This window comes from Gadus chalcogrammus, chromosome 22 (genome assembly GCF_026213295.1).
Source record: "Gadus chalcogrammus isolate NIFS_2021 chromosome 22, NIFS_Gcha_1.0, whole genome shotgun sequence".
NCBI lineage: Eukaryota > Metazoa > Chordata > Actinopteri > Gadiformes > Gadidae > Gadus > Gadus chalcogrammus.
This window is the reverse complement of record NC_079433.1, coordinates 15851296-15876202: the sequence shown is the minus strand read 5'-3', so window position 1 is coordinate 15876202 and position 24907 is coordinate 15851296. Positions and strand designations below refer to the sequence as shown.

The 24907-nt window shown below is 45.1% G+C and overlaps 2 protein-coding genes across 2 annotated transcripts; one reads left to right on the top strand and one right to left on the bottom strand.

Annotated features, from left to right (window-relative positions):
- The first annotated feature begins 430 nt into the window (after window positions 1-430).
- Window positions 431-7874, top strand: LOC130375858 (protein TMEPAI-like). Its single transcript, XM_056582987.1, has 3 exons — window positions 431-904; window positions 4083-4246; window positions 5724-7874. Exons 1-3 carry the CDS (start codon window positions 805-807, stop codon window positions 6309-6311), a joined length of 852 nt encoding a protein of 283 aa, XP_056438962.1. The 5' UTR covers window positions 431-804; the 3' UTR covers window positions 6312-7874.
- Window positions 7875-9070: 1196 nt separating this feature from the next.
- On the bottom strand, window positions 9071-16269 carry ilf2 (interleukin enhancer binding factor 2). The gene is made up of 15 exons (XM_056582984.1): window positions 16139-16269; window positions 15663-15722; window positions 15541-15583; window positions 15190-15294; window positions 15013-15090; window positions 14528-14630; window positions 14362-14427; window positions 13845-13961; window positions 12032-12110; window positions 11543-11630; window positions 11066-11127; window positions 10526-10640; window positions 10254-10344; window positions 9593-9767; window positions 9071-9245 (listed from the first exon to the last, which is right to left on the bottom strand). Exons 1-14 carry the CDS (start codon window positions 16141-16143, stop codon window positions 9613-9615), a joined length of 1167 nt encoding a protein of 388 aa, XP_056438959.1. The 5' UTR covers window positions 16144-16269; the 3' UTR covers window positions 9071-9245; window positions 9593-9612.
- Window positions 16270-24907: the final 8638 nt, after the last annotated feature.

Below are 24907 nucleotides of genomic sequence, written 5' to 3'. Positions count from 1 at the left end.
CTCCAAGAAAAATAGACAGCTTTAATTGAGGATATAGTTTATTTAAAGTTAAAATGGATAGTATTGGAAGCATTTACATCATTGTCACAAGGACCAAACATATAAAATATAAACCTTGCATCGTATTGCACTTACTGAACCTCTTCATAGACTCCATTGCAGTCCGTGTAGTTGGTGTTCGGGGGGCCACGCACAGAGGTCTGCGTGCCTCCTTAATGGCTCATGGCCGCCGCTGTAATCCGACGCCGCGACGCACCGTCTGCGCGCCAGTCTAGCCTTCCGCCCCCCCCCCGCCGTCCCGTCCCGCCCCAACCCCCCCGCCTCACTGCGTGGCTGCAGCCGCTCCCCGTTTTAGGCGAGACGGGAGGAAGCGCTGGGGGAAGGGTGGCAGGGTGGCAGGGCAACACACACACTCACACACACACACACACACACACACACACACATACACACACACACGCACACGCACACGCACACGCACACACACACGCACACACACACACGTATATACATGCACACACACGCACACACACGTACACACACTAATCTATCAGCACGTCCTGCTCCGGGAGATCATTGTGAATGAACCCGTGCGGAGCGCAGAGGAGAAACCGTGGTGCGATACCGCAGGATGTGGCCCGGGGCCTGACGACGGAGCGGTCACTGGGACTGGGACGAGGCTAAAATGGCGTGAGAGGAGGTTTAGTGGAGGCTAGAGGCCGACGCTGACAGCGAGCTGCCGGACCCCCTGCCGGTCCTCCTGGCGGCTGAGCTCCCGGCGTCCCGTTACTCCCAAGCCGCCCCATGCAGGACAGAACGCCTGCGAGTGGCTCCACGAACACCCAATCCAATGTTATTTGCTCCTGCAACTGCACCGGAACCCAGCCACAGGGCATGGATATATGTAAGTCAGTTTCTATCCTTCTCATTTCTGTTTCTGCACACATTGGGTTTAGTGTTCGCTGGTGGTGAGTGTGTCTGGACTCTTGAGGACCCGGTTCATGCGGAGAAGTCGCTTCATTCGCCTTTTATGAGGAGGCTACAGAGATGGCGCAGTGAAGTAGGCTATTTGCCTATCTTCCCATTTGCCTAAATCGATTTGGTTTAATACGTATTTGCAATGATGTCATATAAGTATTCAGCCAAACGGAGATCCATACCCGATCCAACGAGAGGACGCCGTCATGTCAGCAGTCTACCAGCTAACCTGGATTTATCTTCCTGAATTCTTAGTCTTTATTTACCTTTATTATTATGTGCGATATTGTTTATAGGCCTACAGCCTAATAGCGTTGCATTGGGCGAATGTGCATTCCCCCCGTTAACATTACATTGGAGATAAGTGAGTGAGAATTATGTGCATGATATGTGGTGCGTAAGAACTCCCCCATGTTTGGCTTCAGTTCAGTCTACTGATGTCTCCTCCAGACGACAGAACTGGAAAAAGACTAGGGACTACCTTCATATCTATCTCGGAACGGCAAAAACAAACTGAAACACTGATTAAACTCCATTTAATTGTGCTGAAACCTTTGGGTTCAATAATGCCGCACATATAATTTAAACATTCATTTGTGCAATCTGGATGTTTGGCTCTAAGAAATATTACCAACATATATAAACATGCATCGTACATAATCGTTTTGTTTATCTTGCATGTTACACGTGTGTTACAAAATACGTGTTATAATTTGGCCGTAGGAAGCAGCTGTATTCCCTTCTGGCTGGCTGTCTGCAGACCAGCCAGGAAGTGCATTACTGATGCACCAGACGACTCATAACACGGCTGCTGGCTCCGCCCGCCCCTTTTCTCGGGTCAGATGTCGAAGGTCAAGGCCTCGATCTCCCGCTGTTGTTCAGCACGTCTGCTCGCCACTGAGTTGTTTTGTCTTCTCTCAGGCTGCATATATTAATGTCATTATTTGCATTTTGCTACTTTCACCATCAACGTGTTTCACAATTGCAGTTCCCATTTTAACAATGCACATGTTTATTTATGAATCTGTACGTTTTAAAGAATACATTTCAATACATCTCAATATTTCAATATGTATTAAACGGTGGAGGGGCTGGTTGTGGCCTTTGGGTCCCAATATTAAGCCCCTCCCCCATGTCCTGACTATCTGATTGGCATCTGCACTTCACTCAGCTTCCAGCTCCCCCATTAGCCTGCTCATCAGGGGTACCCCCAGCATGACAGCCTTTAAAGGTCTGGATGGGGAAGTGACCCATGAGGGGTTCCTGAAGATGAGGACCATGGTCATTAGTGGGTTTGATTTGTGATCAGCTGAGGTTCAATAGGACGGTTTCTCAAAATGACAACGATAGTAAATATTCGAGAAATAAAACATGTTGAAAAAAAGCACGTGTTGAACTCACACAGTGCAGACAGTATCCTGCAGGTCACCTTATTGCTTATTGGCTAACAGCAGCAGTTAGGCTGGAGTTCTGAATGATGATTTTGTTATGAACACAAATGCTTATTTTGTAGTACATGGGACTCATTATCATAAATAATCATTAAAAGATCCTCCCTGTTAGAATGATCCCTGGTACATTATAGCAGTGGGATGGTTACCTCCGGGACGATACAATCCTCCACGTCAACCGGGATTAGAATTCAAAAGCCCTCTGTTCAGCACATACAGATGCATTATTAACTTGTATCCACAGCGTCTGTGTTGGGAAAAGTTGATTATAGACTATAACTACTGGAGAAGTGCAGAGTAGCTATAGGAACACATCTAAATACAACCAAGAACACAAGCTTGTCTATGAGATGTTCTCAGAAGAGGGTGTACAGAGGCTTCTAAAGGAAGGGAGGGATGTGCAGAGAGAACAGAGCCAGGTAGCCCCACCTGGAGGCAAGCCCCCCACTCAGGACGTGGGGGGCTGTGTAGACCCACAGGGTGGCAGCCTCAGACGCCGCTGCCTCAGTGGTCCTCAGGGTAGGGACGGAGAAGTCATGTGATGGAGGTGGTTGTAGATGGAAAACCCTGAACGACAACGTGGAGGACTTCAATCTGGAGATATGCGTACTGAGGTTGGGTGAACACGAGATGCAGTGGTGCATTCTGGACCAGTAGTTCCACCAGGAGCTGGCTCATCTTCCCCACTCTGTAAAGAGCAAACCGAACCGATGGATAGAAATCTGGAGGGCTGGTTAAATGTAGAAAATGCTAGGAGAAAAGGACAACGCATAGCAACTGTAGAGATAAGCCAGAATGAATTAGAAGAGACAATGACATACCTGATTGGTCATTGTCTTCACACGTTCCCTGGCACCACCGGATGAACAGACCAAAGTGGTTGACTCAGTGTTCTACTGGCATTCGTTTATTCTTGACGCTGATCTCTAAGTCAGAATGTGACTCTGACCCAAGCATCCAAATGAATTTGGATCCACAAACAACTAGTGGAAATGGAGCCCAAAGAGTACAATCTTTAAAGTCTAGCCCATGTCCCGACGGTCCAATGTTCTCTAGCCCATGCTGGGGCACCAAGACTGCTTCAGCCCGGAGGTGAATCAGCCTCCAGCTTTACCTGGAGTCTGACTCACTAATCTAGTTCTAGTCCACCAAATATAATCCAAGAATGCATCCCAACATTGAATAGTATCAAAAAATAGCAACATCAGTGTATCAGAGTCGCTTCAAGGTCTCGGCGGAGAATCCTCTAGCCTGAGGGAGTGATGATAGACTGGCCTTGAGAAGGCCTTGCTTGGGAAGAGGGAGGATGAGGGGTGCCCACACTCTCTCACCTGGGGCAATTCATGGGTCCATGTATACAGGAGGCGCTCAATCCCTGGTTCTCTGAGGTTGGGGCACAGCTGGGAGGGGATTATGCTGTTATTGAATGAATTCTGCACCATTATGTGGTCTGGACTCCTTTGACATTACACTTCCCCACTGAGTCTGTCCCAGTGTAGCCCAGCGCATTGCGCTTTGTTTTAACCGCAACTCCTTCACATTTTTTTGTGTGAGTGATTAGTCACTTTAATTGCCGTTCATGCCTTGACCTGTATACCAACCAAAACTAATCTTTATCTTTTCCTGTCTTTAAACCCCTCCTCCTGTCTGCAGCTGAACTGGAGTTTGTTCAGATAATAATTATCCTGGTGGTTATGATGGTAATGGTGGTGGTGATCATCTGCCTTCTCAACCACTACCGGCTCTCTGCCCTGGCCTTCCTGAGCCGACACAGCCGAGCCCGGCACCAAGGCCACCGCCAACAGGCTACACAGCTGGTGGGTCCAACACACACTCCACACTCCTACTGGGTATTCATTTAACGCTGATATTATATATGTAAAGGGTATTGTCTTCAAATAGTGTATGGTGAAAATCACATCACTGCTCACCGAAAACCAATGAGAAAAGGGCCAGTGTCAAACTCAAACTAGAAACCTGGGTTTCACTTCAGTACGTCCAAATCAATATGTTATCCAGTTTGTTTTAGTCTTTCCATGAGTCCAGCCAATAGATCTCAGAGGTGGAAGAAAAAACTCAAACACAAATCTAAGGAAATCTGTATAAAGGGTTTTAAGGAGGAAAAATGTCAGCAACATAACCCTCCAAACAAATCTATTTGCACATGGTCACTCTGTTCCTTAAAAACATCCTGCTCACTTCCTCCATCTAAAGGCTGGTTACCATAATGTTACCTGAGAGCTTCTCTCTCTGGTCACCTGGGAGAAGTCCACCTAATGGAGAAACTTGGGTTACAAAAGCACTTCAGTTGATCCTGTACAGGCACTAAACCCAATTAGTGTTTAGTTTGTGTGTGTCTGGAGAAGCTACATCAGTCGGTTGGTCACTAGCCCATTGAGGCACTGATGCCCCGAAGGTAGATGGATAGAAATGACTTTGATTTGTCCGAATGGTGAGCAGTACGCCTTTTCACCCAGACTAGGATCGATCCCAGCCCTGCTAGCTCCCATCTCTCTTCGTTCCTTCCAGGATGGCTGTGTGGTGACTCAGCACAGAACCCCTGTGGTGAAGGGTTTATTTAGAAATGCAGCTAGGCCTTCTGTTAGCTTGTTCAGAGGGGGTCCTGAAACACCGACCTTACTAGAGAATAGAAACAGTCCTAAAATAAAAAAAAGTCATAAAATAAAAGAACCACACTAAAATAGATCCTCAATATGTAAGTATCTCTAAATCTGCTGCCGTCAGTGGATTAGGAGAGCTGGGTTACTGCTCAGCTCCGCTGCCTCTATGGAGAGTGAACCCCCCCCCACCCATGAACCCCTACACAGGGTCCAATATCAGCCAGCATCAGGTGTGTCGGCGTTGTAGTGAGGACGTCCATAGCTTAACACAGTGCTCGTGCAGTTACCCTCGCTGTCTCAGTGCAGAATATTGTGTAATGCTATGTGATCATATGACACCCATAGCCCTGATCATGATCATGGTTCACATATGGAAACAAACATCTAGGCCCAATCCCATTTCTACCCCTTACCCCTTCCCCTTCCCCTTCCCCCTTCAAAATAAGGGGGAGGGGTAAGGGGAAGGGGTAAGGGGTAGAAATGGGATTGGGCCCTAGTATGTGTAGGACACCCGTAGTGGGACAAGCTCAACATATCCATTGAGACTTTTATTGTTTTAGGTCCCTGATAATGAACCGGTTTAGTCCAGCCAATCCATGCTGCGTTCCCCATTGACCCACAGGCGTGTAGTCGACGCTCACCCCCGCTCCCCTTACGCCCCTTCCCCACGCAGGTGATGTACGGGCCCCAGGGCACCCAGGAGCGGCTGGTCTGCAACCCGCCCGCCTACACACAGCAGCAGAACCAGCACCTCTGCCGCTTCCAGCCCACCTTCCCCTACCTGCAGCAGGACATCATCAACCTGCCGCCGTCCATCTCCCTGTCCGACGGCGAGGAGCTGCCCCCCTACAAGGGCCCCTGCACCCTGAAGCTGCGGGACCCCGAGCAGCAGCTGGAGCTGAGCCGGGCCTCGGTGCGCGCGCCGCCCAACCGGACCGTCTACGACAGGAACTTCCTCGACATTTATGTCGGCCGCGGGCCGAGTTTCACCTCCGGAGTCGGCGGTGCGAACACTCGGACGGAGAGCCCACCGCCCACCTACAGCGAGGTGATGGGACACTACAGGGGCAGCGCAGCGTTTTACAGCCAGTACAGCAATAACACCGCCTCACTGCTCGACTGCGGGTCGGACTCGGGTAGCTTGTGGCTTGAGCGTCAGGCTGGCAGAAGGGAGAGTGAAAGCACAGCAGCGCCCTCTGGTGGTGAAAGCAAGCGGAAGCGGCAAGGGGGAGGAGAGGCGGAAGTGAGGAAAGTCCCGTGAGGCTTCGCGGGGCCACATCTGCAGAACCCCCCCACGAAGGGTTAACTCGTCATATGTTTTTTATTGAGCTGCAGTACATTTTTTTGTATACTCAATGTATGTTGCAGACAATCCACTGCGAATCCACTCTCGTCCACACATACAAACAAAAAAGTAATGGTTCATGATTTTTCATATATATATTGAGTTGAAAAGACCCACATTTATGCCAGAATTTTACACCATAATAGGTTTGGAAAAGAAGCCAATTTGAACTTGCACTAGCTCACTGTTTAAATGCAGAGAATAATTCTTTGATGTTTTTTCCTCTTTGTATTTGAGTTGGTCTCCTTGTTTTTTTAATAGTCAATGCAGGACAGTAAAATATTATCTTCAGTACCGACAAAGCCCAAACCCAGGCGTGGGGGGAGTTCACCTCAGTCGGAGGAGAACCCGTGTCCGCATCGTACTGACAAAAGGCCAAAAAGTCCTCCTGAAATGGGCTGCCTGTCAGGGCAGCCCCTGCAGCGATATGGGCATGACTCCGGGCCAGAGGGGTGAAGACAGAATCAGTTCTATGGTCAGGAGAAGACAGAAGCCAGCTCTATGGTAAGAAGAAGCCTCATCTGCAGGGTAGTGGAGACAGAAACCAGCTCTGTGGTCAGAAGAAGCTTAATCTGCAGGGTAGTGGAGACAGAAGCCAGCTCTATGGTAAGAAGAAGCCTCATCTGCAGGGTGGTGTAGACAGAAGCCAGCTCTGTGGTCAGAAGAAGCTTCATCTACAGGTGAATCGGTCCCCGTCTTTCTCTGGGATCTGGAAGGGTCAACGCCAATAGAGGCACAACTTCAGCAGGGTCTGGGCAGAGTGGCCAGGATATCGGGGATATTCCATGATGCAATGGAGGGATGTTATATGGGGCTTACGAGAGTGTCAACGACAGCTCCATCTAGCCTGCGGTTATACCACCCAATATACAAAGGCTTAAGGCTGGACGGGGCAGCACTCAAACCCTGCTAAAGGAACACAAGGTCAACAATTATGAATGCCCACTTTTTTCTTCTGTTTCCTGAGACCTTCACTTCCTGTCCACCTGTCCTTTGGCCTTCACTTCCTGTCCACCTGTCCTTTGACCTTCACTTCCTGTCCACCTGTCCTTCACTTCCTGTCCACCTGTCCTTTGGCCCTGTTCCCCTACAGTAGCACTTTATGTGTCTGCCAGGTCACGGCTCCAGTGGCTTCAGAGCAGGCAATTCATGGAGATTGGTTTAAATAGGGAGCACTTACTTTGTATTTCTCATCCCTCCCTTTAGTTTGAAAATACCTCATTTCAAAAGGGGACTCTTAAACCGGTGCATACTCGTGTTCAGGGGGGTAAATTGAATGACTTACAGTAAACTGCACTTAAGGCATGATTCAATGTTAATATAGAGAGCAAAGGCATATGATAATTATACATGCATCTAGGACCGGGTCATTGTTGTGAAGCCATACTTGCCATTGCGCATTTTCAATTCACCCTTTATTTATTCTTATTTATTTGATGTTTCACATTGGAGGACGTTTTTTTTTTAAGGTTTTCTTTGTATTTAACAATCATTAACAGGCAACTAACATTACACAACAAAATCACCTTGAGATTGGGCTTCCCTTGGCATACATGAACATAGCGATGAACACCGGTTAAATAGGCTTTTATGAACGGTAGAAGAAATGTAAAGCCCGAGTGTCGACGACCAACCCTCATCCATTTTAAATAGTGACTTCTCCCCCAGTTTGCGTTCCTTGGTACTTTTGACGTTACTCCTCTCTCACTGTGGGCTGTCCCTCCCGTTGGAGAGACCGAACCACCGTACTGCTGCTCGCACCTCCCGCTGGGCGCGCGACCTGCCCTCCGCTCTTCAGTACTGCTGCTGCTACCTTTCGCTGCTACTGCTGTTTGCTGTCAATTGCTGTCACATCAGTGCTTTAACACTTTTGAGTTCTCCGACCTGAAGACTCGTCATTCTTTCTACACGTCCCGTTGTTAACCTCCCCTGGGTTTGCATGTTTATAAGCCTACGTGAACTGATGCGACATCGAAGCAGCCACAGGAGACCACTTGCACTCCAAACAGTCCGATCCTTAGCGTGCCTCACTTCCAATGGTGCTTGTTTTTTCCAGTGGTCTGTTTATTTGTACAATGCTGTATATAACTTTAATATATTAATATATTATGCACAGATCCTACCCAATGGGTAGAAAAAGCCCATATGAGAAGAATTGTTAATACTGTAACATAACATAAAAGATTATATATAAAAACTAATTGTGAGCTCAGCAGTGTTTTTACTTATGCCTACAAAATGTTGCTTTGTCTTTTTAGAAAGAAAAATAAAGATGCTTACACATTAACCTGATGCTGAACCTTTTCTCTATTGGTAGATCTCGCTCATGCCCAATATCCAATCAAAAACCACCCAGTTATCATCGTCCTATCCCTAACCATGCAACACAAGTTTATTTCCCATCAAAATTTAATTAAGAGTTTTACTGTCCTGCTGAATTGAGTTGTGACAGCATATCGCTGAGAGCAGTAGGCTTCACCTTCAACCAGTATCGTTCTGGGTTTCCTCTTCCGTCATACGAGTCACGGGTCCACGGATATACGTAGTGTCACCCCGATCAGAAGGAACATTTGAAGGACCCACGGTTTGGAGTGTGATTCTGGATACGTGAACTGGTTTATATTAACTACATACAGAAATCCTGTTGGAATAAAAAATAATACACAAGGGGATAAGGTCAATAAAAAGGTTTTATTATACTAACTACCGAGTAAGAAAAAGACACTTCACAATACAAATCAAAACCAACTGATATTTACAAATGTCAGACGACATTTGAATGGAAAACAACAACATGACAGACAGACGGAGGAAGGAACAGCGGTCAGTCCAAACATCCCATGAGACACCCTGTAGGACAGAACAGAGATGTTACTAGGAGCATCACTGGACGGTGGACACGTCAAACACAACTGGGAAACGCAACTAAGGAAAAACTGGAAAACACATTTTTTTCTTTCAGTAAAAAACGAATTGATCGTAAATCGTACCATCCAGTCCACCGATTCCTCCACAAACCTTTCAAGGTCTGTAGAGGTAGACTGGAAGGTAATGCATGAATTCACCGATATTTTGACGTAGATTTGTCATTCAATTTGTGGCCCTTCACCCTTCAATTACATGTCCTATTTTGCAAAGTCCAGATCTTATACAGGCTTAGAGGTTTGGGGGGGGGGGGGGGGGTTGAAGGGTGTTACCTGAACAGGGGGAGGTCCTCTTATTCCTGCGTCTCCATGCTCTCGTCCTCCCCGCCGCCCTCCTCCTCCAGCCCCTCTTCCTCTTCCTCCTCCTTCCTCTCGGGGGGCTTCTCGTAGGCCTTCTCCGAGGGCGTGACGATCACGCCGTCCCACGTGGACATCTCCATTGCCAAATCTGGAACCAGGTTTATGCTTTAGTAAACTGCAAGCTTGCCATCGAATGTAGAGGATGTACAAATTGATATAAGCTTTATCCGAGTCACTCAAATCAAACCCATAGAAAATGTACTGGTATGAAGTGGAGGACGCTGATCTTACCATCAGAATTATACAGGATTTCAAGATGATTTTGGGGTTCCATTTACCTTTTATCCGATGCCCACCAACTTTTAATCAGGGCAACATTCATGCAAACATTCTGTTTATAATGCTCTCGCGAGCAGAGAATGTAGCATGCGAAGAATGTGCTTGAAATAATCATTTGCGTCTTCGGAAATGTTGTTTGTGCGGCACTCTTTTTTAATATTGCGTTCTCATTTCCTGTGATTACCCGTCACAAATGTGGTATTTGATTGCCTTGAAAATATCGTGAACTAGTTCCGGTTGGATCGCACTGCAGTGGTCAACGATTTAAAATGAAAATGAATGGCGCGGCGCTTACAGCTTGCGTCTCCTTCCAGGCCCAGGATCTTCCTGTAGCCGCCGTGGGACAGCACCCTCACCAACGTCTGGGCCGTGAAGCACACCATGTCCTGGAGAACCACAAGCAGACTTTACAGACAAACCAACCACCCGGCAGTGGCCACAAGCACGAGCCCGCTGCTCGCTTCTACAAAGCGCCGCCATGCCTTCGTCAAAAAGCCGCCGTGTGCGGTCTGCTGCTCTCCGACGCGGTCCACTACGGGGGGACCACCCCGGTGTTGGTGAACATACCTGCTGCTCCAGGGTCATGACCGTGTGCACCCGGAAGTTGCCGCTCTCGCAGGGGTCCGTGATGCCCACCGACCCGGGCAGGAAGAGCCCCGCGGCCAGCATCTGCAGGCAGCGCCTGAGGAGACCACAGCTCAGTATTATGGGTCTAACTATGGGGTCGGAGGAGGCTCAGGTGGGGCTGAACACAACACAACAGGGTCCTTTTCACTGGGCAGCCATCTTGAATTAAAGAACTCCACAGGCAGGGGGGTTGTAAAATAAGGGATCGTAAAAGCAAGATGGTAAGAACAGATACTGCATTGCCAACATACCTAAACAAAAGGAGAAATCAAATCCCAAAAGAATCGTTTATGTTTTTATAAAAATCGAATATTTCCATTTTATGTCAATCCATTACCAATATTGAAAGTTTAGATTTCACTAGTGATCCCATCCCTTAAATCTGAATCTAATTCAAGATGTCTGCTGTGGGAATAGGGTGACTGACTGGTGCATCTGCGTGAATAAGAGATGGAAAGATGGCTGCAGGGATGAACAAACCTGTAAGCAACATTAAGGGACAACGGCTGTCTGGAGGGGTTGTTCATCACAGCAGAATGCCCCTGGAAGGAAAAGAGAACATTGGTCAGTCAAGCAGTTGTGTATGACAGCATCTATACACTTTTCTTTCTTTTTTTAACTGCATTGTATTTTTAGGGTATCCCGACAGCTGGCTGACAACAAAGATCTCTTACTAATGACCCGTCATTGATCTGCAGTATTGCCCACATATAGCCAACCATAAACAGGGTGGTTGTAGTTGCTGCCTGCTCATAACAGTCCAGATCAGCTCAGGTTTGCTCCAGCTGGAGGTGGGACTGCCCAAGGGCGAAGGCACTGGTATCACAGCCCCGCGTTGTGTCCGACTGAAGCCTCTATGGCTTTCTTTTACCCGTTTGGATTAAGAAGATAAACATAGGAGAGGAGGATAACTTGAGCAGTGGGCTAAGAGGTGCCGTGTGGAGACCCAGGACTGACCAGGAGGTCCAGGATCCAGGGGGTGAGGGGCTCAAAGCCTGGGAAGCGCTGCCGCAGGTCCTTGAGCAGACGGATCAGCACCTTCACCCTGAAGGGGAGGGGCACAGGGTTCAAATTAGAACCACATCCAAACACCCACCAGGGTCGGATGGCTGACATTAATAGACAACACATTCAACGATTACCTTGCTATACCAGAAATCAATCACTTATCAAGACCGCTGACCCTACAAATACACTTGACCCCACCAAGACCCCTGACCTCATTACAACCCCGGACACTACCAAGACCCCTAAACCTACCAATACACTTGACGCTGCAGTGACCCCTGACCCTACTAAGACCACCCTGAGGTCCTTAAGGGGGTAAATGAGCAAAGTGACTCTAAATGCAAGGGTTGCAACAGTGTACAAATTACAAATACATTACAGACACCAACCGGTTTGGGTCAGAAATAACAAGCCAGCTGTTGGGAGAGCTTCACTCACGTGGACTGGGAGGCGTTCTCCTCGAACCAGCGGGCGTGACGGATGGCGGCCAGGGCGCTCTGCAGCACCTTGATGTCCACTGCAGGAGACACAACCACGGCATCAGACAAGAACGTACAAGCCAGGGGCTGAGGATCATTGGTTGATCCTCTGGTAACATCTGTATATTGTGTGTCCATTATTCAATTATTCTACTAACACAAGCATTAAAGGTTTAATTTCTAAATGTTATGGTTTAAATACTTCCTGATCAGAGGATAGGTAGATAAGCACCCTTCTTCCATAGGTTCTGCCCATATCTCAACGTGTATCGCTACCCTGCACTCATTTTAATTTAAAGTGCGTTCTAGTTTCCACCAATGTACACATTTGGAAACTACAATTAACCTGCTTCACCTTCAGATTGGCGTTACTTCCAAACTTGTGGAACGTGCACACTTCAGGAGGAAGTGAAATACGGTACAGCAGAGAAATCTAAACAACATGCGTTTTCGGGTCGCAGCTATGAAATTGATATAAATAGTGCTCCTTTACTTTAGCCAGACTTTATTCTACATTATTACATACACAGCCAGTAACCAAGGTCACCATCAATTATCTCAGCTATGGGGCACGAAGTTCAATAGGGCAGCAATGTTAGCTCATATCCCAGATGAATTACACTTTGCAGAAGTAAACTAGTGAAGGGGGAGCGGAGAAAGCAAGTCTTACTAACCCTGCCGCCAACATGCTTCACCAACTCAGACCATTACAAGGATATCACTCATGGTGGGACCAAGATTTTCAAAACGTAACGATATGCATTGTGAGCTTAAAATGCATTGCAAAACTAGCATGACTATTGATCACCTTTTGTGCACTAGAGGGAGCCATCTACACGTCATGACTCAATGGCAAGCAGCAGAGTAGAGACGGAGGTGATGCATCTCATTTAAAATCATGTACGGAAGAATTTCAGAAAACTCTGAATAGGTTGTTCACAAGGCATTTTGCAAGCTTTGCAAACCGTGAGCAATACGGACGAGCCATGCGTGAGAGCGGGCTTCGACCACATGTCAAGCGTTGAGTCCACACAGTAAATCTAGCTCCCCAAAAGGGCTCACAAGTCCGCCGTGTGAGGCGACTGCTGGGCTGAGTGCGGCGGGTCACAACGTTTCTCCACTAAAGTGCCGCTGTGGTATTGGTCTCAAAACAGAGCACGCCGAAACTCCCCCCGCCGAGGGGACCACCTGAGAGAGCAGCAGACCTTATGACCTGCTGGACAGATACACTGCCCAGCAAGCAGCCACTCTGATGAGGAGTACAGAATTAGGTTGCAACTCAAGCGTCATCGATACACTGGATTGAGAGTAGTCTCCCAATGCAGACGATGTAAGAGTGCCTTAAGCACTGAAGACAGCTATAGCGGTTCTTTGCGACGAGACAATCCCTGCGGTGTGGCTTATTGTGCCACTCAGGAACATGATGGATCATGTCCCCCAGTGCGGCTGATTCACCCACGGGGGACGGTACAAGAATAACTCTCGCCAAAGTCTGACGTACAAAGGGGAGGCCGAGGCCCAACCTCTGCAGAGCAACGCGCTGGATACAAGATTACGATCCAGAACTTGCATCAAAATCATTATATTGGAAGCTAGAAAGCTACAAATTTGCAAAGAGAAAATAGTTATTTTAAATGGCTTGTGTCCATTTGCAAACGCACATTTCTCGAATAATTACTAAAGCAACATTAAATCATTTCAATGGGTTAAAAACTTGCCTAAGGGCTCTCTCTCTGAATGTGCGTTTCCCTGTGCATGTGTGTGTGTCTTACAGTGCAGCTCGGGGTCCAGCTTCCTCAGGTTCGGGGGCACGGTGGTGATCAGGATCTTCACCGTGGCGTCTGCCGAGCTGATCTCAAAGCCCGTCTCGTTGGTGAGCATGGAGAGCACTGGAGGAGCAGTGAGGAGGACCAGCAGGGGAGGGAGGGGGGGTTGAGGTGGAGCTCACATGTACAACACAACGTTGAACCATAGACCCAATAACCCCATGAACAGGCTTCATAGTAGGGTGTTGGGGACACCATCTACAGCAGACTGGTTCGGTTAAGATGTTTATCGAAATCACACTCATTTTACGTCTCCCCACGGACCCATCCCAGGAGAACCAAATTAAGACATCCTTTTTTTGCTCTGGTAACATTTCACATCATGTGGCATAAGGTCTTCATTCAGCGCGATGCCGACAATCTTTCAACAGTGCGTGAAATGTGCGTGTGACTAATAGTTCCCTTGATTAATTACATAACTTTACTTGTTGGGATCACAACTTCCCGAACACAGTGCACTCACCTTCAGCGGGGTCTTGAGTGTGAAGGGTCTCCACTACCTTGTTGCCAAGGGCCGCGACGGCCTCCACTGCAAGAGAAACATGTGGTCTGAGCTTACTCAGAAATGGAAAGGACCATGATTATACACACTGAAGCAAATAGAGCCATCATCCGGTGGCTGGACTCACATGTAGGGAGGATCTTCAGAATGACCACCAGGTCGGCCACATTGTGTCCGGTCGTCATGGTACCCTTCTTGTAAGATCCTACTTGGCGCACCTCTTCAATTTGCTAGGAATTAATATAAGAAATGTGGTATTTTTTGTTGGCCTTTCCGGCCATATATCGACCCTGACCTATTGTTAAATTGCTAAAGTGGGTCTGAACCATTTCTAACCTGAATCATACTGAACTCAGCACTCAAGCCCATTCAAGCTTATGATGATGATGGATAAAGTAATCACATAGCAGTGGCCTGATCTCACCTTTACCAAGGAACTACTGGATTCTTGTGCTTCCTACCAATATAGAACAATCCTGAACCACCATATCTCCCACAATGCAGGAAGCAACTTTGAATTCATAAGTCTTGCATGCATTTCCTACAAGAACATCAAGGTCCACCAAACCCATCCGTCTGATCTGACCGTAGGATCAACGACATTTAACTCACCACTTCAAAGTTTCCGGGGGCCACGATGAGGTTATCAATGACATTGTTGATCTTTGTTACCAAAGACAATATGGAAGACTGGGAAGGAAGAAGAGGGAAGAGGGGAAACAATGATTAGAGGCGTCCATGTGACTCCACATGACCAACGGTCCGCGGGGGCTGGATGTGGGAGGCTACCTGCTCAGCCGGGGTGGGGCTGAGGTCCTGGTTCCGTTTCAGCAGGCATTCACTGAACACCGTCTCGTCGGCCGCCGGCTTCACCCGGGGAAACGCCATTTCACACTGGAAGCGAACAGGGAACAGCGTAAACCATATTGGAATAGACTATGGTGTGGCTTTTATTGTTCAATGACTGAGATTCAATATGAATATAGAGAAAAAATTTAAAAACGATTGGACAAACCAAAACGAAAAGATATTATTGGATCAGAGTTTGCATTAGACTGCAATAGTATTTTATTGTCTTTAAAACAAATGGAAGCCTATCAATGCACCCTGTTGCTAATTATCATCTTCTCTTGTACCTACCACATAGAAATCAAACGGTATGTGTGGAACAAAAGGGCGATACCTGAAACAGAATAATAAAGTAAGACCCTCCATTCAGCAACTATGTCGAAGTCAAACGTAGAATAAGTCACAAATTGTACCCTTGCACAAGTCCTCCACGGGATCCAAACCTGCCCCCCCGGCCCCTTCCACGATCGCCTCTGTGGAAGCAACACAACAAACACATGAGACCAGCTACCAGTATAAAGACTTTACAAGATAGATCCATCATATTTAACCAACACAATGTCCAATACTCTTCCATAGGAATAATGAACCCATTCATTCATTCATTCTGAACGTGTCCCCTGCTTGGCTACACCACGACATGTACACAACCCAACTGTAATGTAGGGGAATTATATTTAATCGTTCAGACAATTAATTTGAGTGTGTAGTCGTTTTAAACACGGTGATGTGGTGCTGGTTTAACTGAGGTTCAAACCCCTGCTAGCTGCACAAGCTAACCAGCTCTTCTCCTGGTCTCTGACTAGTCTCTCCCATAGTACGGATCAGTACGGTTCATAACACGATCACAGGATTTACAATTTACAACATAGACATATTTTCGACTTGCCTCATTGTGTACGACGTTTTGATGGTTTTTAATAATAACTACAAAAGAATGGTCTTTAAGGCAGTCCTGCAGAGAGGTAAACCGGAATAAACCTCTGATGGTCTGATTCGTCTTCCTGGCCATGGTCCTCCTCTCCGGCTTTGTTTGTGACAGTGGGTAACTTTAGCGCCCCCACCCGGACAGGAGAACGGATTCTCGTCATCATGGCTCCTTTGCTGCAACGCTTTGGCTCCTACCCGGTCGTTGACGTTGTCATTACATTATATTTGATTTCCCCATGAAGCTGTTGGCTTTTGTTTTCATGAAATCCCATGAAATTTAATCTGTATCTGCTCTCCTTTAGTTGCATATTTATCGAAAAGGTGGATAAATGTGGATTTATTCAAAGTCCAAGAAGGATGTCTCTCAAATAATCCACTGCCCACACTGTTCAAGCCAAACAACTCATAAAATAAATGATCTTCTGACATTGAGTAAAGTTCTTGAGTTAAGCCACACACAAAGGAACTTCAAAGAAGAAATCATTTCCAAAAGAAAGAATAACCTTATTTCCGAACTTGTTTGATTAATTGTTTGTATTACGAGGCTGCAGTTTTCCGGCTTCCTGTGACAATGCCATTACACAGATACTTCATTTTGTCTTTGCTCTAGCAGCCATAATAGTCCTATTCACTAGTCATATGCTCTCATCCACTTGGCTTTCTGTCACCACCTGCCCTGCTCGCCAAACCTCCTGCCTAGCTCCGCTGCCTCTGCAAATGATTGCTTAGAACATCCTCGGTGTCATCCCTTTCCACCCATCCCCCATGTGTTGCACAACAATCGACCCTCTCCTCTCTGCTGTCTCTCCTTCTTCCCACGTCCTCCACACCTGCCTCTGCAGTACGTCTGAAGCCTCTCCAAGGTGAATGGTTGGACAAAGGTCTGACGCTGTCCCATGACAACAATGGTCTCCAGAAACACAGACCCCTGACTTTGGAGTCTGTCAATCAAGTGCTCAGCCAATCAATCACCAGGACTCTCTGCTCATAGAGTGGTCCAAACAACTCCATATGAGGTTAAACTAAATTCTACTGACCGCTAGACAATCTCCTTTAAGTAAGATAAACCAGACCCTGTGGACGTGACGTGTTCCCAATGCCATCCGGACCAATCTATACTACAGAGTTTCCTTTGACCCACAGATGCTTCATGAACCCCCTCTAGAGCGCTGTCTCTCTGCCTTGTATCTCTGAACTAACCACGTGGCGAACTGTTACCACTCCTGGAGTCGTACCTCTTCCCGAAACCACGATACCAGGCACAAGCAGCAGAGACCACGACTCAACCCCCAACCAATGCATCTATCAATCTGTCAATTGATCAACATATTTATTAAAGGAGAACCAAACCACCCTTACCTTTAAAAATATATTTCAGGTCATTTTCAATCAGGACTAAGAGGGGCCCTCCAATACACCCTTTTCCAAGAGGTGTCATCATACGACAAACACAATGTTCTCTCATAGCAATAAGTATGGGTCGGAAGTTAGGAGGACACAGGTAGTAGACTAAACTAGTAAAGATAGGTCTACTATGTGTGTCTGGGGGAACTAGTTATGCGTAAGTTTGTTACCGTTGTCTGTGGGTGAAGTCCTTACTACGTCCTTACTTTGTCCTCATTATCCACAAGCTTGATGCAAACTAGCAGTTTACTAAATTCAGTGGCACCCGCAATACGAAAGTAATCTCATAACTAGTACCAACTTGTTAGTAAGGCATGAGTTGAACACAAGCAGTCGTGATGCATCATGGAAACAAGGACGTGCTCGATTAGACCAGAGTAGGGATCGATTCGCACAGTTGGAATTGACTGCATGCTTAGTTGACCAGATGTAGAATAGCTCAGTGTTGAAAACAAACAGGAGTTCAGGGGTCAGCGGCCCAGTTTGTAGGAACGGGTGTGGTAGATAAACCGCATTTAACACTTAAACAAAATAAGAGGGTTCGAGAAGACTGAAGCATGAAAAATAGGCTTTATCACTCGGTTCAGAAAAAGAACAGAGCCAAGATGGTTTAACAAAGAACTAATGAGCCACTGTTGGGCCCCTACCAATATCTTCATTCTGCACGTACGCCATCCATACGTAATTACCTCATCCCATGTAATTTGAGTGGAGATGTACTGTACCTCTGTGCCCGCAACTGGGGCCTCCACCATTATTTACACTATCTACATGCTGTATATTAAACATGTCAAGCTCGGGGTTGTTCCAAAAGCCACTGTGCTCGTTCACCTCGCCAGCATTAACGGTGGTCCTACAGCTGTGCTAGGGGGAGAGTGGCACTGTTTACTCAATGTTTCTCCACACTTATTAGATTCATGTTACGTGTAGGCATGATAATAATAATCACATATTGTCTTTGAATGTAAGGCTAAATGTCTCCCATACAGGCTCCAGCTGCTGGGGTCCGAGCTAACCTGACCCATAATTATATCATATTTGTATTTGGTTTTGTTTAGATTACTTCATGTCCCCAACACAGTTGACACCTGCTTAAGGGTATAGATGTTAATATTTAAACAAGCACCATGTGAGAACTATAATTTGTGTGATGAAAACCGTTTTGGTTTACTAATGTGTATACCCAGACTTGGTAAACACTGACCTTACAGACAATGTTTGAACTGACCGGAAAGGTAACCATTTATTAGTGTTATGCGAGGGGCACCTATTCTACGATGGCATGGCTATTAAAAGGATCTATTCAATTTCAATTTTAGGACAATTGGAGGAAATGTGTGCAACCACATCACTAAATCAGCAGGTACTGGGTAACAATATCATCCAATGACAATAGTTTTATAGTACGAATTTTACAGACAGACAATAGTATGTTTTACATTAGAGGGGGTCAACTCGCTCTTTTAACAACTTTCCCAACAATATCATCCCTCATCCTATCATCCATTCCAGTCACTTGGTTGGGTCAAAGTGGTCAGAATTATACCATATGGTATTAATGATGATTCACTACTTTTTATTTCATATTTATTTTCAAAGATTTTAAATCCCTAAGAAAAATTAATAGTTATTTGTGTCACTTAATCTTGATTAATCTTAGTTTATTTTGGCTGATTTACAACTGTGCCTTTAATTTATTGAAGTATTAATCTAATCACTTTAGTCCTTCGGCGATAGGGCTACTTACATTTCCTCCCTCATGTTGCAACACTCTTCGGGACAACATAATGAATCCCCTGTAAAGATAGTTCTTGTTCTAATTTTAAGCAGGTAGAGATATGTAGGTAGATATCAAAAATATCATGCAAAATGTTAAGGGGCCCCATAGAGCCGTTAATAGCCTGTGTTTAAATTAGCAGGGGCCCTGGGGACATCTGGTGATGAAGTTCAAAGAGGTTTGATGAAGAGAAGTTTAGATTTAGTTCATTGGTCATAATATGTCACAATATGGGTCTTTGTGTTTGTTATTCTGTATAAAGTAAACCAATGATCTACTAAGTATTCGTATACATCCAGGGCAACTCAGTCGATTTTATTTATGATTCAAAAGCTCTAAATATTTACTTGCGCCTTGAAATAGCTTTCAAGGCGCATGAAACAATGTGTCCTGAATAATAAACAATGCGTATAGATGTACAGTGTTGCTTAAAATAGATTTCCAATGAACACGGATGCGTTCGTGATGGTGATGTACAATTAGAAACCACAGTCAAAGCAGGTTTTAAACAAACAGGCAAGTATTAAACAAACACTTTTTGACGTATAATCAATTAGGTTGGGCGGCTCTGAGCCGGCTGCTAAGTGGCTTAGCGGTCTGCATTTTAGGAGACAAATGAACGTTTCCTTTGTGCCAACATCACCAAACTGAAGCACCCTTCAAAGCAGTAGCCGTACTTTTGTATTTAACCAGTCGGGCTCGTTATCACAACCAGTGGCGGAGGATAACAGAGGTCCAGCGTGGAGTGGACCTCTGTCACATAGATTAATATACAGGATAAAGGGAAGGAATAGCAGAAGGAAGCATATTCAAATGTTTGTAACTTTACTCCTCGTTTGGCAAACAATCGTACCCTTGAAAACTGTGAAATTACAAGTGACAAGTTCACACCCTGCATGTGCGTTTTATCCGATTACATTTGACAGCCTCCGATTGATGATGCTGGCAGATCATGTTCAGGTATTTTAGGTCTCGGAAATCCGGAATGCTAACAAATTGTTGAGCGCACAGTTTACCAAAGACGAATTCTTAAATTTCTTGTGAAAAGGTGTTGTGTGATGAGTTCAGCAATCAATAAAAGGATGCATTTAAAGCCTTAGCGGTGGGGTATGTCCTAGACTCCTAGCAACAGGTAAACAGTCATCTGTTCGTCCCTGTAGTAAAAGTAGGGTAAGGTCTAACAAGAAGTCAAGAATAGACCTTAATCACCTCGTGGCCATGTTGGTTAGTTGGCCATGTTGGAAACTTGGACTTAAGTTTCTTAAGTCCAAATGTCGGCACATAGTTTGATTTCAGTTGAAGTATAACTTCAAAAAAACGCATGTTTTGTCACAACCAACTGTACAAAGATTGGTTGAAGCTTTTGTCACTTTTGTTTGTGCAACAATATATGACTTCCATCATTGTTTTTTTAGCCAACTCCAACCAAAGACCCTGTAGACTGTTTTTATGGTCTTTCAGAGAACAGCGAAACACTTCTTTGTACATCAACATGGTCTGGGATGGAACATGTCTCCCTTTTTCACATTGATATGGCTTGATATTGTTTCACATTGTTGTCTCTGAACAACTTGCTGCATTCTTGAGGGCAACATGATATATGTATGGTAATTTCTGCAATTATATTAGGTTAAAATGATATATGAATGTTAATGTACCGGAAAGGCTTTGCAATATCTGTAAATCAACAACTGGACATAAGGTTGTTACAGTGTAAGCATATACATTGCTTCACATTATTTTCTTAACTTGAGATAATAAGACGATGCGAATACAGTCCCATGGCAATGATGTAAACAAAATACAGCCCACAATGATTTTGAAGAGCAAAGTCAATATCAAGTTATAGATTACGCAAATAACTCTCCACAGTAACTATTAATTACTGTGACTAAAAACAAATATAGAAAAGGTGTCACTAGTTTCAAGGCCCACCCTCTTTGCCAAGCCCATGGACAAAACTAGAGGATAAAATCGTTGAAAGGAAACACTGTGCAACATTTGATCACATATTGTCACGCATCAAGCACGATTTCATTCCCTGGTCCGTCTGGATTTCCTTTTAACTGGCAATATTTGAATGGCTCTCTACAAGATGAGTCAACTATCGAGATGGGCATTGGGGGTCCTTCTATGCCTTACCATTTCTTCAACTCCAGGTGAGAATTTGATGAAAATATGATGATGATCCAATTATATTCCATCCTAACAATGGGAAAACATTGACTCTACTTTGGGCTGGGAAAGGTGTTCTTCTGTTCATGTTAAGTGTCTTAAGACTATAACCTCAAACAATAGACCCTTTTAACACAGGAAGGCAGTATTCTCTCATCAGGCCATAGTTTGTTCATCATAGGACAAACACAGGAGCTGCTACAGTATGGCTCTGTTCCGTTGATGTACAGGGGCAGTAGACCAAACTAGTGCAGATAACTCTACTACCTGTGTCCTGGTTCACAAAAGGAGCAGATCCATAAATAGTGCTATGACCGACACCTGGGTTCGTCCTACGATGACACCTCTGGGGAAAAGGGTCTATCGTTCTTGTAAAAGGTTCTCCCATGGAATGTATCGTGTTGAAAAATCCAACAGAAACTCATGTCGAAATGTGACTTCATTTTATGAGATGATAATACCTCACATTCAAACCCCTCAGGTTCAACTGCAGCTTCGGGAGACACTACAAATGTGGCTTTGGCAATCGAGATCACCAATGTCACCTACCATGCCTCCCTGCTGAATAGTGAATCAGAATTCTCCAAGAGGTTGGATGCAGAAGTGGAGACACTGGTAAGGCCTCCAGAAACAACAAAACGTTGGTTCTGAGATATCAGGACAACAAATAAACAAATCAATTTTGTAACTGAGCAGATATGTATAGACAATTATAGACAATATAGACAACTATTGGTGCATCTTACAGCTTGACGGCATTTACCGATGTGAAACATGCCCAACAGCAGGCTTCTACAGAGGTGTTGAATGCATAACCTACAGGTATTGGAACATTAAATGAATATGTTTTCATCCTGCTACCATGGGTATGCTGGATTTGAGTTTTGCCTTTGTTTTATGTTGGTTTCTTAATATTCATAGACAAAAGATATTCAAGCATAATTATTGTCTTCCAGAAATGTACAAGTCATTTTTATTTTCATTATCAGCAAATGTTTGTTTTAAGTTGTAATAATTTTTTTAATACTTCACAGCCCTGGACTGATAGCTAACGCGTCTATCATCTTCAACACACATTTCATCAACAAAATGATTGTCCGTGCATTATTTATGAGATGTATTGCAACAGCCGTCCTCCAAACGCAACTCAGTGTGAACAAGGAATACACAAGCAGTAGGACCTTTATTTCTACACATTCATTTGTCAACACTCATATATTTTGCAAATGAATACAGTTGTTTTTGTGTTCAGTGTTAAATTAAATTCTCACTTCTTTCTATTTCTTCTCAAGACTCGATGCCGGTCACACTAGATGAAGATGTGTGCAAGAGGACCACTACAACTCCTGAGACAACTACAACTACTGCAACTCCTGAGCCAACTTCAACTCCTTCAACTCCCATAACCCCTGTGCCTACTACAACCCCTGAGCCTCCTTCAACCCATAATCTTCCTACAACCCCTGCACCTACAACCCATCTGCCTATTACAAACCCTGAGACTACTATAAAGCCTGCCCTTACCAATACCCCTGACCCTAGAGTGACCCCAGACCCTACCAAGACCCTTAACCCCACCAAGTCCCCTGCCCTTACCAATACTCCTGACCCTAGAGTGACCCCTGACCCTACCAAGACCCTTAACCCCACCAAGTCCCCTGCCCTTACCAATACCCCTGACCCTACAGTGACCCCTGACCCCACCAAGACCCCTGAGCCTAGAGTGACCCCTGACCCCACCAAGACCCCTGACCCTACCAAGACCCCTGACCTTACCAATACCACTGACCCTACAGTGACCTCTGAGCCTAGAGTGACCCCTGACCCTACCAAGACCCCTGACCTTACCAATACCACTGACCCTAGAGTGACCCCTGACCCTACCAATACCGCTGACCTCACCAATACCACTGACCTTAGGCTGACCCCTGACCCTACCAAGACCCCTGACCTTACCAATACCTCTGACTCTACCAATACCCCTGACCCTACAGTGACCCCTGACCCGACCCATGCTGGGGGAACATCTGGCTCTCCCAGTGGTGGAGGAAACCGTGACGATCGAGACTGGGTGCCCGGATGGGGCATTGCCCTCCTGGTGTTAGCAGCAGCCATCCTGTTGCTTCTCATCATCCTTTTCATCCTTTTGGTAAGTAATCCACAAAAGTATATCGTTTTTCATTTTGGTATTCTCGTATGTTCTTAAGTCCTGGTTATGTCTGGAAATCCAGCTTTAGGTGAGAAAGAAAGTAGATCAAATTGAACAGTCCAATAAGCAATGCATAAGCCTTTGCTGAACATACCTTGACCTATTTTCAGTGTATTCGCTACTGCCGGAAGCGCCCATCAGAGGACCCCATGGAGAAGAACCATGAACCATACTATGTGCATAACAAGATGCATCCTCAGGAAACTGTGCCAGTATACTATCCATCAGCTCCGACAGCAGCGCCCTCAAGTCCAATGCAGACACCGATGGTTGTCGTAAGTTTGATTTGTGTTGGTATAACTACATTGTGATAATGATGACTAGTTTGCAGCTTTGTTAAGAGCACTAGTGTTAGTGTCGCTAAATCTGGGGAATTCATCAGCCCTCAGTTTCTCTGTTGTTCTTTTGTTTTAAGATTCACTGAAAATTACTGATATCCCTGAAATATCCCACTCAAAGGCTATCTTGTTGTATTTCAACTCTTGGTTATTTAAGAAAATGGCATGCCAGTGGCCATCATTAACCTTATGATTTACACCTGTGTTGACTATACTACACCTCTGTAATAAATTCTAGAGATTATTTGTGCACTGTAAACATTACAGAGCCCAGTGACCACCAACATTTGAACTGGCTTGATGTGATCATCTCCAAATTGTCATTCAACAGGGGGACACACCTAAAAAGAATCGGACAGGCTTCTATGCTGTGAATCCTTGACATGAAGGCAAATTAGCGTATTTTGTGGCATCAGGCAAACAAATTTAACACTAGGAGTGTTGAAATTCAACATTCAAAACCCTTGATAATTGGTAAGGTATTTGTGTTATTATATAATAATGATTATTATTATATCACTATGTCTGTACAAATTAAATCTCTACTTGTAATTCCAGGCACACAAAAGATGACTAATGAATCCTATGGGAACAAGAGAATAGGAGGCCTTATACTGTTTTATTATTGCATTTATTAATTAATTAATGCATCATCTGAATTGTATTTGTTTGAATGCTATTTATTAAATTTTACCCATTCTGTTTGTTGCACTATTTACATCAATAACTGTATTTATAGCGAGAACATATATTGTAATCATTGTATTATATTGTAATTATCTTTCATATATCATATTACTCATTCATGTCATTTTGTTAATAGTT